At 38.2% G+C, this 18,013-nt stretch overlaps 2 protein-coding genes across 3 annotated transcripts; one reads left to right on the top strand and one right to left on the bottom strand.

The window, feature by feature from the left end:
* The first annotated feature begins 1,915 nt into the window (after positions 1–1,915).
* Positions 1,916–15,571, top strand: LOC129760122 (ATP-binding cassette sub-family A member 2-like). 2 transcript variants are annotated; one of them, XR_008740303.1, is made up of 7 exons: positions 1,916–2,534; positions 4,423–4,543; positions 4,606–6,649; positions 6,707–7,428; positions 7,491–9,088; positions 9,152–13,696; positions 14,649–15,571. XR_008740303.1 is itself a non-coding variant. In XM_055757706.1 (6 exons), the coding sequence occupies exons 1-6, from the start codon at positions 2,325–2,327 to the stop codon at positions 9,386–9,388; spliced, it is 4,932 nt and encodes a 1,643-aa protein (XP_055613681.1). In that variant the 5' UTR covers positions 1,916–2,324; the 3' UTR covers positions 9,389–14,642. The 2 variants fall into 2 exon arrangements, 1 of the variants encoding a protein (XP_055613681.1); XM_055757706.1 differs by lacking the exon at positions 14,649–15,571 and having other exon boundaries at positions 9,152–14,642.
* On the bottom strand, positions 15,540–16,602 carry LOC129760123 (uncharacterized). Its single transcript, XM_055757707.1, has 2 exons — positions 16,104–16,602; positions 15,540–16,019 (listed from the first exon to the last, which is right to left on the bottom strand). The coding sequence occupies exons 1-2, from the start codon at positions 16,377–16,379 to the stop codon at positions 15,588–15,590; spliced, it is 708 nt and encodes a 235-aa protein (XP_055613682.1). The 5' UTR covers positions 16,380–16,602; the 3' UTR covers positions 15,540–15,587.
* Between the last annotated feature and the right edge of the window lie 1,411 nt (positions 16,603–18,013).

Genomic DNA, 18,013 nt, shown 5'->3' with positions numbered 1-18,013 from the left:
AGAAGTTAATGCCGATGTGTTAAAGGTCTGCAGAATAACCGAGTTGGAGGTAAAAATTGTAGAACAAAATCATCAAAGTATAAACTTAGTATACTATATTATGATATCATAATGAATCGAACTCTGACACAGGTTTCAAATGATGCACGGGATGTTTTTAGAGGATTAGCCGAAAACATTTTGGATCAAGATGCTTTAGTTAACCATCGAAACTTGTTGTTGAAATTATGTGTTGATTGTGTTTCGGATGGAGTCCTTCGCTAAGCAACTTAATGATTCTAAAGAATCTCTTCGAAAAAAACTAACAAAGGTAATATTGTTTAGAAATGAATAAAATGTTGTTTTTAAAATTTACCATACAATTAAAACATTTACAAGATTTTTGAATTAAAATTTGTTTGTGTATTTCATAAATAAAAGCCATTTACCACGCTGACTTTTTTGACCATATTATCGTGTTTTTCTTTAAATATCAACTCATTTTCCGCTTAATAGGTGATTCTTAATCATTGTTTTTAAAAACTTTTTTTTTTCAATAAAAAATATGTTTGAAACCTTAATTTGTCGAACATTTCATTATCCACCCTTTCGATATGTTTGTTGAGTGAAAATGAGATTTTGACAGAACCAGAGAACCAGAAAAACTGGCACACGCGATTAGTATGGGAAACGTCAAGTTGCCAGGGGGTTGATCAGGACGGTCTCTCGAAAATCAGAACAAATCCTGAAAAATCAGAACACCTGGCACCTCTGCGTCAAATCGTCAAATCCATCAGCTACCCGATAGGAAATTTGAGAGAAGAAAAATTTAGTGGTTCACATAATAAGTAGGGTGCCGATTTAGTCTCGTTACTTGCCGGGCAACCAAATCAATGACCCTTATTTTTAATTGGCTGAATATTATGAATAGATTTAAGTCGGCATAAATATAAGGTAGGCATACCCAATAACGTATGATTTGGCAGCAAAAAAAATATCATCGACTTATTCGGAAGGAATCGTCTAATTGGCAAACTTAAGCCTCATTATATAAATTAACATTTCGGTATCAAATTTTGAATACGGCGAATGCGCCAAGACCTTTGTTTTGAGAAAAACGCATTCCAAGTTTCAGAAAATAAAATCAATTTCCTATTTAGCTGCGTACAATCATTTTCCTAAATAAGTCGCTAAAATGCTTTCAAATTGATTTAATTTCATCACCCGATCGATCAATATAGCTTTTCCGTACTAATTACTTCAAAAAATTAATAAATATAACTGTGGGCCCTTTTACCACAGACTAATGCTCTCATTTTGTTCATTCGTCAAATTGGAGCGCCCTTTTGAATTGCAGAATGACTGTTCGCCTTTTGGATCACTCATTAAAGAAGCAATATTCAAGCAAATTTCGGCTTGAAAGCGGGTCCAAATGATCACATTAACACATTAGCACATTCAACGATCTTATAAATGCTGATTTGTGCTTCTCCTCGTCCTGGGAAAACAAATTTCAAAAACTTCAGTGCCCTTTTTCCATCTCGAAATAACTATTGGCCCTTTTGTTCGCGACGAAATTTTGAGGGGAAATGGGCGAATGAACTGTGGGATTACACACTCATAAAAAAAGCTATTCGCCTTATTTAAAAAATTTAATTTAACTTCACTAAAATAAGAAAAAATAAAAGGAGATCATGTTTTCGGATGTAAAATAGAGAGTTTAACGCATTTATGTGATAATTTGGATTTGTTTACAGTTGGCGCATTCGCCGTATTCAAAATTCGATACCGATTTCATTTAACAATAATCCTCATCAGTCGATCGATTTTTTTGTTAGATGTCAATAGATCACAAAAAATTACTTTTACAGAAAAAATTATTTAACGAACCCGTAACGCGCTGTGAGAATTTGATGAAAAGTAGGGTTCATTTCCTATCGGGTACCTACCTAAAAAATAAAAATAATTTTAGCCACGTCCGTTTTGAAATTCCGGAATTTCCGTCGGATTCGGTCTGATTAGTGTCGTTCTGGAGAATATTACGCAGTCTTTATGTTGTACATGTTTGTTAGACAAAATTTCCAACATAAAACGCAGGTGTTTCTACCACGTCGTCGCGCAATCGGTGACCCACAAAAAAAGAAAGCTTCTAGCTCTACTAGCCACCATTTTCATCAGTAGGATAAGAGTGAATCAATTATGGAGTATCACGAAAGGCATTAAACCACCACCCCCCTGCCGGGGTCAGCACCTTTCGGAAGATAGTTTCTGCGGTTTTTGAGAATCGGGTGAACCCGAAAAGATTTTAAAACGTCCCGCTCCAGGGAAAAAATCATTTGCTCACAATGGCCGGAAGCAGCTTGTTGAGTGTTTTCTTGTATAAGGCAGCGATGGAAAAGCGTCGACATTTTTGGCGGAATACGGTCAATACTGTGGTTCCGATTGTTTTCATCCTGATCTACGCATTTACCCGTTCTGGATTCCAACGGGGCGGGTCCAGTAGCAGCAGTGCCCTGACATCATCGGATGATTCATTGACGCAAACTTTATCACAGGTTGGTATTGGTTCAGAAAAGGGGTAGGCTTGATAGCGGCACGTTATCCAAACAAACGGGAAAATTGTGCCTAAAACTCGGTTTCAAATATCACTTCAAATTTTGCTTGCAGCATTACCAAATTGTATCGTGGGGTTTTCGATTCTGCATGCATCCTTTACATGAGTGATGTTTGCTTTACAGTATCCGAATTAAGAATGAACAGATTGCACAATTAGTGTCGTTCTGTTAGTATATAGGCAAAAGAGACAGTGCTGCAGTGAAGATTTTTTTTCCTAATCGAAGTTTTTTCAGTTCTTATGGTTCGTTCGCTTGTTCATAAATTATCAGATCGTGTTGAGAAATTCTAAACTAGGTAATCCATTTCGTATTTTCTAATTAGTATTATAATTTATATTAAAGACATTTTACCATGATTTCAAAGTAGTCGAAGATTCCTTTGAATTTAGCTACAGTAGACTATTACATTTTACCATTTTTATGGCAATCGTGTCTGTGTAATTTTTAATGTATTTTTTTTTCATTATCCTATATACCTGTAGACCTATGAACCACCATTCCAAATTGTACAATGGTATGTTACAGCTATAGGAAGTCACCCTTAGCACGGGTCTTGAAGAACTAATTTATCCGGCCGAGCTCCACACGACTGAGCAGAGCATGGAGACAACTAGACTGATGTGCGTGACATATCACTCAGTGTTTCAGCCTACCATTATTTACCAACATATATGTACACCACAAACTCTAGTTATCAAGGGGGTGTTCAAATATTACGTAACGCAATTGTCGAGCATTTTAAACTACCCCTCCGCCCTACGTTACACATTCGTCTCAAAATTTCTAAGATAAATCCACAAATCGTAACAAACTAATATACCCCCACCCCCTTAAAGGCGTCACGTAATATTTGAATGGCCCTGGCGTCGGTGTGCGCGCGCCGATCAACATAATACGCAATCAATGTATGGTCGATTGTGTCGATTATATATCTTATATATTCGAGCTCCACAAACAAATGCAAAGAATTTTCTCTATTGCATGCACTGCCGCTCATAGCAAGTCCGTCCCATTTGCGTTTTTATCATTTTTCAGTTTATCGCTGGAATCAGTTTAACTTTATCTGTAGATTCAAGAGAAAACTTTGTTTTCAACACTTTGTTCTGATGAACATTGAAAAAAACCTCAAGTAAATTTGTCCCATTGAACAAATGATCGCAAGTCGGTCCCATATGGCATAAATCATCGCATGTCGGTCCCACAGTCATAAGGGCCCAGCAAATGATTTTCAACGGAATCATAACGAAAAAATTATCTTCATAAAGCGAAAATCTTTCGTAAGCCTTTGCAGTGATAGATTCAGTTGATAATTTTGATTAAAAACGCATACAATTGCCGAACTACCATTGGACTTTTAACGATTTTTCAATGCCGTTTTTCTCATTTCAACAAAAACGCAAATGGGACGGACTTGCTATGAGCGGCAGTGCAATCCTAAGGATTTTCTAGTGATTATCGGAAAAATCATAGGGATCCTACGGATTAACGGAAATCCAAACTGACGACCAAAAAAGGCCTCAAAGTTAACCGAAATGGTTAGGGTTTTCGGTTTTTATCAAATCTACGGACTTGAGCGGTTTGCAATCAGGCCACGTTTGTCCCATGGCGTGTAAAGCGGGCCATAGACGGGGGACTGAGATAAAGGGAGAAGATACGTCAATGATCACCATACACCACATTTTGCGCAAGTTCAATCATTCTACGACGACTGTTTTGCATCTTTGCTCGCCCATTCGCGTTACAGACATATTTCTCGCAAACGCAAACGATTGCTAGCGAAAACAGTTTATCAAAACTTGTTGTAATAAATATGTTTTGTATGTTTCAGGACGATCTAGTGGAGTTCTACCCAACCGGGCCGCACGTTAAGTTATTGTATGCTCCACACAATGGCTTCACCGAGGAGTTGATTGAGCAGGTGCGCCAAAAACTCTTCATCACTCATGAGCGTAAGTAGATCAACGTACCGTTTCCTTAGAAGATATTTTCCAACAATTTTTCTCATTTCAAGGAGTCGAGCATTTTCCGACCGTGGACGAAATGGAACGAACTCTGCTGTTCAGCCAGGATTTCTACGCGATCGCCTTCGGGACGAACACATCGGAAGCTCACCTGTCCTACACTATCCGTACTAAGAACAATAACTTCCGTACCGGTGAGATCTACTCCCGCGATGTGTACGAGAGCTACCTAAAAGAACGTAATGAGTACTTCGAGAGTGGCTTCCTGGCGTTGCAGTATGCCCTCGAAAAGTCGTTTGTAGAAATTCGAACGGGCCTATCGGAAGAAACGTTGCCCGAGTATCAGTACGAACACGTGCCACTCTTGGGGCATAAAGCGCAAGAGTCGTCGGAAATATTTTTAGTTAGCATGATGCTGGCGGTCTTCATATCGGTTGCGTGCACCTACTTGCTGTTGGTTCCACTAGTCGAAGAAAAGGCTTCCGGGATGAAAGAGTATCTAAAAATTGCAACACCCAGCAGCTACTGGAATGAAGTCGCAATTTTCATTTGCACTTTTATCCACTTGAGTTCGATTGCATTCATTTGCTTGATTGTCACCATAATGGCCAAGATTTGGGAAGTTACCGCAGCACAGATGGTGTTTGCTGTTGTTTTGTTACTTCTGTTCGTGATTTGTACCATAAGTTTCACCTTTTTCATCAGCACCTTGCTAAATTCCGTAACTATTTCGGCCATCGTTGCCCCCATATGTCATTTTGTACCCGTAACATTTGCTTCGGCTCAGAAACGGTTCGAGGGTCCGTTAGCCATTTTCCCGATGGTTGGTTACAAAGTTGGGTCGTCAATTTTGCATGATTATCAGAATTCTTGGCATAGTTTCAAAGCCGGCGATGCACTTCGAGCGGATTACCCCGGTAACGTGCGGATAAGCCTGTTGTCAATTCTAATAATACAGTTTTTCGGGATAGTAGTTTGGAGCTTTCTATGGTTTTACATTTCCAATGTATTCCCCGGGCAGTATGGAACTCCGAAACATCGGCTGTTTTTGTTCGATCGTACCTACTATCAGAAAGGTAAGAACAAAATCAACAGCAAGGGCCATTCGAGATTCATGGATGACAATGATAGCGAGACAAAGGGTGCGATGGAAAAGAATGATCATTTGGAAGTTGTGCTCGACATTAAGAATCTTCACAAGATTTTTAAGACCAACTTCGGGACGCGAACGGCAGTCAAGAATTTGTCGTTGAAGATCTACAAGAATAGAATAACGGCACTGCTTGGTCATAATGGAGCCGGAAAGACCACAACTATGAACATTATCACCGGAATGATAACCCGTACGTCGGGACGAATATCAATTGACGGAGAAGAGAATTCAAACAACTATCGACAGCAGATTGGCTTTTGTCCACAGCACAACGTTGCCTTGGGTTATATGAATTGTCGGGAACATTTGAAGTTTTTTGGAAGGCTTCGCGGTATAACAAAAGAGGCAGCCGAAAAGAAGGCTAACCAAATTTTGGAAAGAGTCAACCTTACCGATAAGAGCGAAGAAGTTGTTTCTCATCTTTCCGGTGGAATGAAAAGGCGATTTTGTTTGGCTAATGCTATCATCGGAAGGACAAAGTTGCTTATTCTAGATGAACCCACTTCAGGATTGGACCCGGAATCTCGACGAGATATCTGGGATGTTTTGCTTAAATTGAAAAAAGATCATACCATTTTGATAACAACGCATTTCATGGAGGAAGCCGATGTTCTGGGCGATTGGATTTCCATCATGGAAAATGGAGAGTTGATAGCCTTTGGAACATCGATATTCCTGAAACAACATTACGGAAAAGGATACACTCTAAAGCTGTTGAAGAAAGATATATTCCAGAAGGAAGCAGTCTTGGCTAAGATTAGCGAGTACATAGCTGGTGCCACCGAGAAACCTGTAGTAGAACCAGTGTTCGCGGTAACACTACCCTACTTGAGCATCGAGCAGTATGCGCCGTTGCTGAGAGAGCTTGAAGAAAATATGGACCAGTTCGGTATTGCCTCTATCAGCATTACAAATGCAACTCTAGAGGAAGTGTTCTTAAAGTAAGTACAAAAGTCCTAATCAGATTTTCAAATTAAAACTGTTTTCTCGTCTCTCAGCTCCTCATCCGAAAACAAAGCCTTGGAAATTGGACCAAGTTTCGATTACGATACTCCTGACGCACCGATTACGCCCCGCAGTTTATCTGGTAATTCTGCGAATCCAAAACAGTACCAAAATGATATGAAGAAAGTTGCGCTTTCCATTCTGGATAAATGTGCGGCGATATACTATAAAAAATCTATCCACATCAAACAAAATGCCCATATTTATGGCTTCATGTCAGTGCTACCGATCCTAACGACTATCCTATGCTTTCTTCTGAGTAGCAGCTACTCACCGATTGACTTCGAATCGGTATCGTTGCACCATTCAACGGTGGCCAAAGCTTTTGTGGTGATCGCTCTGAACGATAATGATCGACCGTTCGATGTAAACGCTCTCAAGAATGGATCTTACTTTCGTGATCTTGACGTGATTGTTGTGGAAGAACTTAGCATTCGAGAATATCTGGCTGAAGAAGGTCGCAAGGATTGGAACCGGTATCACGATAAATTAGTCGCTGCGGTTGAATTTAATGTAAGCGAAAGGAGTTTGAAAATGTTGCACAACAACAATCTGTTGCACAGCTCTGGCATAGGGGCCAACATTGGAAGTAATTTGCTGCTACATTATTACGGCTATCCGCAGAGTGAGGTGACCGTACAGAATAGTCCTTCGACGCGAAGACTAAAAGTGAACTCTCTAACGGCTTACTTGTTCACCGAAGTAATTGCTTTGGGTAAGTGTGAATGTAATAAGTGATACAAACTGGATTTGATCTGATCATGATTTTCTCAACAGCGTTCATGTTTTACATGTTGCAATACCTACAATTACCGTATTTGGAAATGTCCTCGGGCTTCCGTCAGGTGCAAAACATCAATCGATACTTGTATTGGGGTTTCACGTTTCTTATGGACTTCCTGATTCACGTGTTGATTTGTGTGATAGTATTTTTCCTCGCACTGAATATGGATCGAGAGAACTTATTTACCCGGGCTGAGCACGGTCAAATATTGGCCGTGCTGATCCTATACGGTATGGCCGGATTGCTGGTCATCTACATCATAAGCCAGTGCGTCGATAAGATGGATACCGCTGTGACCGTCATGAGTTACCTGGTAATTGTGGGGGTTTGTGGAGTGTTTTTGTTATCAGATGGCTACGATCGAATTCGAGAGAATAACGGCTGGATTGGCATACTCCACCTTATACCGGAGTTTTCGCTGAAGCACTCCCTCAGGGTCGTTTACGAGAATCAAAAATTAACCAAGATCCAAGCTCTGATGAAGGAAAATTCGATAGAAACAAAGAATGATGCGATTGAATTATTAGATTTGGACTATATTTATTGCATTACACCATTCGTTGTGATCTTGTTGACATTGATACTAAACGAAATTGTAGAAAATATCTACCGGAAAGAAAAAATCCAAGAAATGTGTTCAAAAACAGCAGCGTTTAAAAAAAGGTGTTTTAAATGCAGTAGAAAGCAACTCAAAACTGATGATCAGCTAGATTCAATCGAGCTACAGTCAGCTGTCGTCGATGACGATGTAGACGCTGAATCAAGATTGGTGAAAGATATGACTTCGAAGGAACCTCATGATTTTGCACCTAATACGATCGTGGTTAATGATTTGTCTAAAGAATATCTGAGTGTAAAAGCTGTCAAGGGGATCAGTTTTGCAGTGAAACGCGGAGAATGCTTTGGACTGCTAGGAATGAATGGAGCCGGTAAAACAAGCACATTCCAAATGATCACACGTAATCTCGCAATCACTAATGGCGACGTCTACTTAAATGATCACTCAATAAAACAGACAAGTTATAGCGTTTATAAGGACCAATTTGGGTACTGCCCTCAGGGTGATTCTCTGTTAGATTTTATGACACCATTCCAGCTGATAAATTACTGCGCCATGATGAAGAACATACATGAACGGGAAAATCTCATCAATCGATGGTTGACCGATTTGGACATATTGTCATTTGCCCACAGTCGTATCAACGAATGTTCCGGTGGTACCAAAAGAAAAGTCAACACGTTGCTGGCCATGTTATGTAATCCACCTATCGTTTTTCTGGACGAACCCACGACTGGGGTGGACCCAAAGTCTAGACATTTCGTGTGGAATCGCATCAAAACGCTCCAGCAACAGGATCAAACCATCGTACTGACCTCACACAGTATGGACGAGTGCGAGGAACTGTGCAACCGGTTAACGATCATGGTTGCTGGACAGCTACGTTGCATAGGATTCATACAACTATTAAAAGAGAAATACGGTAAAGGGTTCAATCTATTCCTCAAGCTCAAATCAATAGAACAGGAAAGCGATCCGCTGAAACAGGAAATTCTTGAAAGACTTTCGGGCGAACTTAAGGAAGAACACGATGTAAGTACCTATCAAGGTTAAAAAATAAATAAAACTTTCACCACCATCATCTCTTATCCGCAGGGTTTGCTCAAGTTTCTGATGCCGGAACGAGTTCAACTGTCCACACTGTTTGCTCAGATGGTTGAAATCAAAGCGAAATACGACGAGTTGATAAGCACCTTTTCCATCAATGAAACATCGCTTGAGGATATTTTTCTCAACTTTCGACCGAAGCCGATATCGCAAAACAGTTCAACGGTCGATGAAACTGGTGATCGTTCCATGTTAAAAAATCTAAAAAAAATCATTCACCTTTAAAGGGCCCCATACATTATGCCAACATTTGCGCAAATGCGATGGAATTCAGCAATTGCGAATACAAATCGATCATCTTTGGCGCTATATGAGTACATGTGCATCCGGTTTACGTGGGATTGGTCAGAATCGAAATATAACCCTCGTTGGAGTACGTGTTTCGTCATGTTTGGTGCAGTTTGAGTAGATTTTTGGCCATTTCGGTATTTTGCTACAGCAGCTTCATAGACGATCCAATTTTTTTTCGCGAAGGCAAAATTTCATCGCATTTGCTCAGATGTTGGCATGATGTATGGGGCCCTTGAAGGTTCCAATACTTTATGCAAGGGAGTATGACGTTTGGCATAACGCAATTTGGCAAATGTTCATTTTGGCATGACGGTCATATAAGCCATTTGGCATAATTTAATTTTCTTTTTCGTAGGATCGCATCAAATTTCAGACAAAATTAAAAATTTTATTTTATTAATTTCGCTGTCGGAGGTGACGGCCTTATTACATTGGTCTAGGTCTACTCGGGCCTCCTAGGTTTACCTGAAAGCTATGGATGATCCCTTAGCCCCATCCGTCGCGAAGGACAACATTTCATAAAGGTTCGAACGGACAGCGTAAGGAGCTGGTGTTTTATTTTTATTTGTCTGCAATGTGTTGACTTTTTTACATCCGCGAAAAGTGTGGCGTTCAGACCTAAGCTTAAAATGACTCGTCACGCTGCGTGCCAAATGGTCATTTGCCAAATGCTCATTTGTCAAATGGCTTTATGCCAAACGTTATAATCCCCTTATGCAAACATGTGTGCAGATTCGACATTTCTACGTCGCCTGTTTGCATATATGTATGCTAGCCAATACAGGATGCAAACAGGTGTCATAGAAACATCGAGTTTGCACACATGTTTGCATAATGTATTGGAATCCTTAAAGGTTATGCTATGCTATTTTTACCCCTACTCTATCTGTGATTTAAATCTTTCAAATCATACTCAATTTTCTTTTCTGAAGGTGTGTAGAATGGGAGAAACGCTCTAGTCTCAGTCCACATCATGGACTTGGAGATTCCCTTAATAACGAGCTATTCGCCGTTCAACCTTACCGACGTCCCGTCGTTCAATTTCAGATGAGTATACACGAGCTTCATCTACACAACCTTCGAATGGCTCCATGTAGTTCCTCATCGAGGTCACCTTGCCGCAACGAGGTTACAGCATCCATTTGATGAATTTTCACATCCAAAAGAGCAGCAGCAACAGCCATCAGGAAGTGCAACGTTTCAACTTCGAAGAGAGAAGGCTTTCTATGGAAGCTTTATTATAAAAAAGCACATCTGCTGATGTTTGCATATCCACCTATTCTTCATTCCTATACAATTCTTCTATCTAGAGTTTCTCGGCTTCAAAGAACATAAGAATTGAAAACGATAGTCGAAACGAAGAACAGAAAATAATGGTGGTGGGCATTGAATCGGATTCGAAACTCAGAATTCAGATGCAGAATTCAGATTCAGAATTCTGGATTTATATGCAGAATTTAGAATTTGGATGTAGAAATCAGAATCGGATATGGATTCAGATTTCAGATAAGGAATTCAGATGCCGAATTTATACGAAGAACTCAGATTTAGGATTCGAATACCAAATTCGCATTCAGAATTATGGTTTTAAATTTAGATTCCAAATTCAGATGCAGAATTCAGGTTCAGAATTCGAAATCCATATGCAAAACTATGAATTCAGATATAGAATTGAGATTCAAAAGTGAATTCATATTAAGAATTCAAATTTAAAATGCAGAAACAGAGTTCGGATGAAGATTTCAGATTAGGATTCACATACAGAATTCGCATTCTTTTTTTTATGATTTTTAATTTAAATTCCCAATTCAGGTCCAGTATTCATAAGCTGAATGAAGAATCCAGATTCGGATATGAGTTCAGATTTCAGATTAAGGAGTCAAATTTAGAATTCAGATTAAGGATTCAAACACAGAATTCGCATTTAGAAATATGATTCAAAATTCATATTCAGAATTCAGATACATAATTCAGGTTCAGAATTCATATGCAAAATGAAGAATTCAAATGTAGAATTCAGATTCGGATATGGATTTAAATAAAGAATTTAAATTTAGAATTCAGATTCAGATGAAGAATTCTGATTTAGGATTCATTTACAGAATTATGATTTTAAATTAAGTTTCCAGATTCAGATGCATGATTCAGGTTCAGAACTCATATGCAGAATGAAGAATTCAGATTCAGGAGTTGCATTCAGAATATAAATATAGAATTTAAATTTAGAATTCATATTCAAATATTAGATGCATAATTTAGGTTCTGAAATCAGATGTAGAACTCAGTTTCGAATTTCAAATTAATAATCCAGTTTTAGGATTTTAATACAGAATGAGCATTCAAAATTATGATTTAATAAGATTGCAAATTCAGATGCAGGTTCAAGTTCCGAATTCGCATTCAAAATTATAATTTTGAATTTAGATTAAAAATTTAGATTGAAAATTCAGATGCAAAATTCGGGATCAGAATTCAGAATTCATATGCAGAATTAAAAAATTCAGATGTACAATTCAAATTTGGATATGGATTTAAAAAAAAAAGAACACAAACATATACAGGATCTCAATGACACTCGGTTCAGTTTTGAGATTAAGAATTCAGAAGAAGAATTCGAATTTAGGATTCAATTTCAAAACTCACTTTCAGAATTATGATTGAGAATTCAGATTCAGAATTTAGATGCATAATTCAGGTTCAGATTCCTAATGAAGAGTTCAGATGTAGAATGTTAAATGATGTACATGTCTCTTGATTTTTGGTTTTGTGGTGTACAGTTAAAAAAAACATTTTGTTAGGAACAATGAAAGCACCGGAGAATAGGTTTACTTAGATCTATACACTTGTCGAAGGTGTCTCCTGATCATATCCCTTTTCCCCCATCCCTAAAAAAATTTTTTTCGCTAGGATGCAGAGGTGATCTCGGTCCTAAAGCATCAATTTACATTCTATCATCCCTTTCTCTTATTTTCCTTTCTATCTATTAACTACTAGGACGTGGCCGGCGCCGTTATTGATGTATAAAGAGAGAGCATCAGTTTTGTTCATTGTGAATGTGCTGTCAATCCCAGACACCATTCTTTTGACCTCTGGGCAAAATTGATGGCCTCGGTCAATCACGGAGTAGCAACCATTGGTGATGTAGAATTCATTCTACTGAACCACACCAGCGGTTATGGAATTCGAAATGCTTTAGTACTATTATGATGGAATGAACTATGGATAGCAAAAACTTTATATCAATTTAAAAGTATAATCCAAAATTTTTAACGGCATTTCGGGTTCAATGACTTTAGGTGGATGTGAGTAGTCAATCAAGCTAAGCTAAGCAAAGAATGAAGAGTTCAGATGTAAAATTCAGATTCGGATATAGATTTCAACTGAAAAATTGAAATTTAAAATTCAGAATCTAGATTCAGGATTGAAATACGGAATTCGCAATCTGAATTGTGAGTTAGAATTCAAGTTCAGAACTCAGAATTCATAAGCAGAATTAACAATTCAGATGAATTCGGATACCTATGGATTCAGGTTTCAGATTAAGAATTCAAATTTAGAATTAAGACTCTGAATCAAGAATTTAAAATTCAGTTTAAGAGTTCAAATTTTGAATGCAGATTCAAAATCATGATTCAGAATCCAATTCAGAATTTCAATTTCAGAATATTTAGATTCAGTATTCATCCTCCACACGACACGCTTTCTTTTACTTGTTACTGCTGCTATTAATCCTATTTCAATCAACTAACAACCACAGTCATTCCTAATCATATAAGATTAACTCAACACTACTACTGAGTTTTAAGCGAAAAAGCCAGCGGCCTTGGCATAGAGCTTATACATTGTAAGCCAAAGGCCATGAGATCGAATCTCGATCATGGCACTTTTCTGGAAGTTGGCGAACATTAGGTTGCAATTAGGATCTTCAAAATGTTTGTGCACTTCAATGCTAAACCAGTGTTCAACTGGCACTTAACAATAATGCCGGTGTATCTGGAAGCACAAAGTAAAAAAAAAATGACGAGGGGTAATACTACAGAAGCTCTAACAAATGATTAAACAAGATTGTGAAACGATCGTTGAATGTTTACACAATACTGAGAACTTTTACTGAACAAACGGTGAGTATTACCTAACAAACTGTGAAAGAACCCAAGGAAATTAAGTAATAGATATGTATTCAATCAGAAAAAGCGTGACGCAAACTTTTCAGTTTAGAGCTTATAACAACACATGTGCTAGGTGCAAGGACTATAAAAATCGCTCACTCATCGAAACGCACATGAGAATGCTTCGCCGCCGGCTCGCTATTCGTTTGTGCTCAATACAATCACGAATAGCAACACAAACGATTCTACGATGGCAGTTTCTTTGTTGCTCGTTTTACAAAATATTCATGAGCGAGTCTGAGCAACGGGATCACGAGAGACTCGTATTTGCTTCGTGAAAATTTAGATACCAAGCTTGCTGTTTGTTTAGAGGAGTAAGTACGTCAGTTCAAAGAAAAAGAAAAAGGAATCTTTACCATCCGTACCATCCGGGCACCGATCGTTTAAAGATTGGCTTGTCCTACACAAGTGTACACTGTTGCTGTTGATGTTATTGATGTTCCCTCAAGCTTGTAGCTTAAAAAAGTGACGCACATTCTTCCGTAGGAAGCAATAATAACACCACTAGCATGAAGGAAATATATTCTTTTGGCTCGGCATATTTGCCTGAAAAGAATAATAACATCACTAACATGGATTGGCTGTACCGGCCGTATGCACACTGTTCTTCTTTTTTTTTCAATTCCTGTTGGCCAACGCTGTTGAAAGCCAACACGGCTTGGCGTCAGTATTGTTGCTGTTAGTGTTTTTTAAGCTCAAGCTTCGCAAAGGGACGAAGATTTTTCCACGGGAAGAAATAATATCATTACTAACACGGCTCATGAGCGGGTTGGTAAAAATTTTCACGAACCAGCTCGCTGCAACGCAATCGTCGGGTTGATGCTCAACTTTGTGTGCGAAGAGGGAAGCAAAATAAAAAGGAATCAGGAACCTTGTTCGTGTTTTCGTTTTGGTCGGGATTGATTCGTGAGAACAGGAGATTCTCGCTCACACCTCATTCGCGTTCCACGAAATTCTTATGAGCAAAAATCGGAGCGATGCAGGTTCCGTCGCTCGTATGAATGAGTTTTTCAATCCTTGGCTAGGTGTGCTAGACTTTGACTACAAGTTTGAGAAATCTATCTTTTTCTTAAGATCTTTGTCTTTAGTTTTTCATTTTCCATTTAACCTTTTCTTTCCTTTTTTTAATTTAGCATTGTTTTAAATCAATTAATAGTTAAGTCCAAGAAACAAAATCGGCTTCTTAAAAAATAAAAACATGAGTTTCAAAAAGACGCTGTCCGATTCTCAAGCCCCCAGAAGATTCTAGAAATTAGTTCGGTAGAATCGGTCAAGCCTTCTCAGAGCCTTTTATGGACTAGAACCGTGCATTTTGTTATGTAGTAGATATTGATTTAACAAGAGTGTTTGTATGCAGTTGTATCGGAAAAGCGTGACGCAGAAATTTTTGTTTAGAGCTAACGACACCTGACCTAGACTATATGTTCAAAATTTTCCTCTTGTTAAAGCAATCGGTCTGCGTATGTAATTCTTTTTTCGTTTTCATTCATATTTCTTTTACTTTCTCTTTCTTTTCTTAAAAAAAGTGTTAAGCTAAACAGACACTTAAAAACACAAGCACAACCTAATGTAAAGGTTGACTCCTTGAAACAAATTCTAGAATCGTTTCAGATGATTTATTTTTTAAAAAACTAACAACACCAAAATCAACCTTTTAGGTATTAGTGTGAATCAATTATAAGCACTTTAGTGTTTTCACTCGTTTGTAATAAAACATGAATTGAGGCGCAGAGGATCAGAAAGATGCAATTTCATACATTTTTCGTATAGTTGTCGATTAGGTTTATCACATAAAAAAATAGAAAAATAGTAAAAAAAATATTTCCAAAGAAAATTACGATTGATTGGTACCTACCCATATGAAAATTTTGGCATGCTTAACTGAAAATGATTATTTTGGCACTTTCATCTCTCTGATCCAGGGGCCTTAATATTTATCGAAAAAACACTGAAATGGCTTTTATTTATTGAAATATGCAATTCCCATAATGACTATACATAATGCAACACAAGTGACTCCAAAATATAGCCTGACTAACAAGTCTCAGTGCCGATACGAGCACAAACTCACGGACCTTTTCTGTTCGACCCTCGTTGCTGCCAACGGAACTAAAAACCATCCTCAGCTCAGTCAGAGTAAAGGCAGCGTCAATCAGAAAAACCATCGGAACAATCATTATTAAGCCGAGCAGCCCCTGGGGATCGCCCGAAACCAGGTAGTACAAGCTTCGTGCCAGCCCCTGCACCGGGAACAGCGCTCGACCCAGCTCATAATAATGACTGGATATTCGGAGCGACAGTCGCCATCGCCAGAGCTCGATCGGTAGGATCCAGTCCCGCTCGGAGGAAGTCGGATCGGCCAAAAGGACTTTGAACAGCGCAACAGATTTGATAACCTTCACCAGATGCGAGATTGAGATAAATGTTCAGTAAGAATTTGTATGAAACAAAAAAAAAAAACTTTCAGAAAAGCAACCAACCAAATTCACAATCAAATACAGTCCGGCGAAAAATACCGAGTGCCGGTAGAACAAACTGTGAGGACAGATGCCGTGTAGTAACCCGTGGGCCCATTGGATGAAACGGAGCACGAATGAAAATACCGAGTTCGGATACGGACACAATTTAGAGTCGAAATGGAGCTGCATTTTAATGGGTCTAATAAAAAATAGAAATATTTTCAACCGAAAAAAATAAGCATGGCTGACTATAATGTTATTAAAACTTTGCTGAAATGTCAAATTTTTCAATAACATAAATTTCAAAATGATCTTGGTAGCCAGAAAACAGGATCTGTTTGCTCGACGAATCAGAAAAGCGGTAATGCCTTTACTGGTATTGATACGCTAAAACTGCATGCAGTAAATGCCAGCTGAAAGCCAGTAAAAGAAAGCTGAAAATGTTTTAAGCGCCCCAACAGCGAAAACTGTTAAGAAATAGGACATCTATGCACCAAGAAACCGATCCGCTATTCTACTATCAAGGAAGGATGGATAAGTATTGTCGGAGAAATCCGAAGTTGAAACACACTTTTCATACGCGGCCAATGTAATGTAACTTATTGAAAATTTTCGCCTTACCAAACCATCCCTTACACTTTCTTGAGTTTGTAAAAATCTGACTTCTTGGCTCACGCGCATTGAAGTCTCCAACGATTATTGCCGGAGACTTCAATGCGCGTGAGCTAAGTCAGGTTTTTACAAACTCAAGAGAAAAATGTAACAAGTTACATTACGTCTGCTGGGCATGAAAAGTGCGTGAATCTAAAGCAAAACCGTGAGAAAGCATGTTGGTTAAAGTGGTAGCGAAAATGGCCATTTCGAATTTAGAAACCCAACCGTAGATTACCTTAGAGCAAGTTCACTGGTGTTAGGAAAAAGTGGTAGAATTTTTGACATTTTGAAAAATTTTACCATGCGAAAATGTTTTCAAGATCTTTGGGCGTTGTATTTATTTTTTTACAACTCTGTTCTATTTCAGCCGTATGTGATAGAAATATTGCTATTTTTGCATGCGAAACTACAACACGTGTTGTAAAAAACCTTGAAGGCCACAGATCTTGAAAATGTTTTTGTATGGCAAAATTTTCAAAATGTGCAAAAAGTGAAAAAAAATCTACCACTTTTTCCCAACACCAGTGAACTTGCTCTTAGGGTGGCAATGGATGCCAATGGGAAGAATTTTAGGCTCGAATTTGAAAAACCGATTATATGAATTTTGTAAATTGGCACAAAAACAGCCCTGTGTAAATTTTCAGCCCATTCGGACTTGATTTAGGGGTATCTCAAAGCGCTTAAAGTTTCAATTCTCAATCAATAATCAACTAAGGGGGAGTTGGCGAAAGGTAATCGGAAAAATCGGTATTTAACGTCGAAATCAAGTCCTGTCGGTGAGCCGTTGTATGTTTTTTCATAATAAAAAATTCATAATATTTACGGCTTATGTTCTTCCCTTCTCTGATATCTCATGTTTCTCTAATATGTACTTTCCATCAGCTTCGAAAATTCAAATGACAAATTTTGAACAAAAATGAAAAAATAACTTGAATGATAAAATGTCAATATTGAAAAAAAAAACTACGAAAATAAAACAAAAGCGTCCAAAGCGAAATTTTACGTTTACGCAAGTTACAAAACAATCATTATGAAACGTTTAAAGAAGCCTAAAATACCTTTGAAAATCTGATGATAATTTTGATGGAAAAAACGGTACAAGTTTGTTTTTCCTGATTTACGTGGAGTAGTTTCTGGGTTTTGACCAAATTTACCATTTTGATCGTCGTTTTTCAGTAATTTTTTTTTTCGTAACACAACTTTGCCCATCTAAGCAGAACTGTCCCATGATATTCTATGTCGTTTTCACCTTTTTGCTGGAAACGGTATCTTTCAGT

Source organism: Uranotaenia lowii, unplaced genomic scaffold, assembly GCF_029784155.1.
Source record: "Uranotaenia lowii strain MFRU-FL unplaced genomic scaffold, ASM2978415v1 HiC_scaffold_455, whole genome shotgun sequence".
Lineage (NCBI taxonomy): Eukaryota > Metazoa > Arthropoda > Insecta > Diptera > Culicidae > Uranotaenia > Uranotaenia lowii.
The sequence above is the reverse complement of the archived record's forward strand: the minus strand, read 5'-3'. Positions and strand labels throughout refer to the sequence as shown.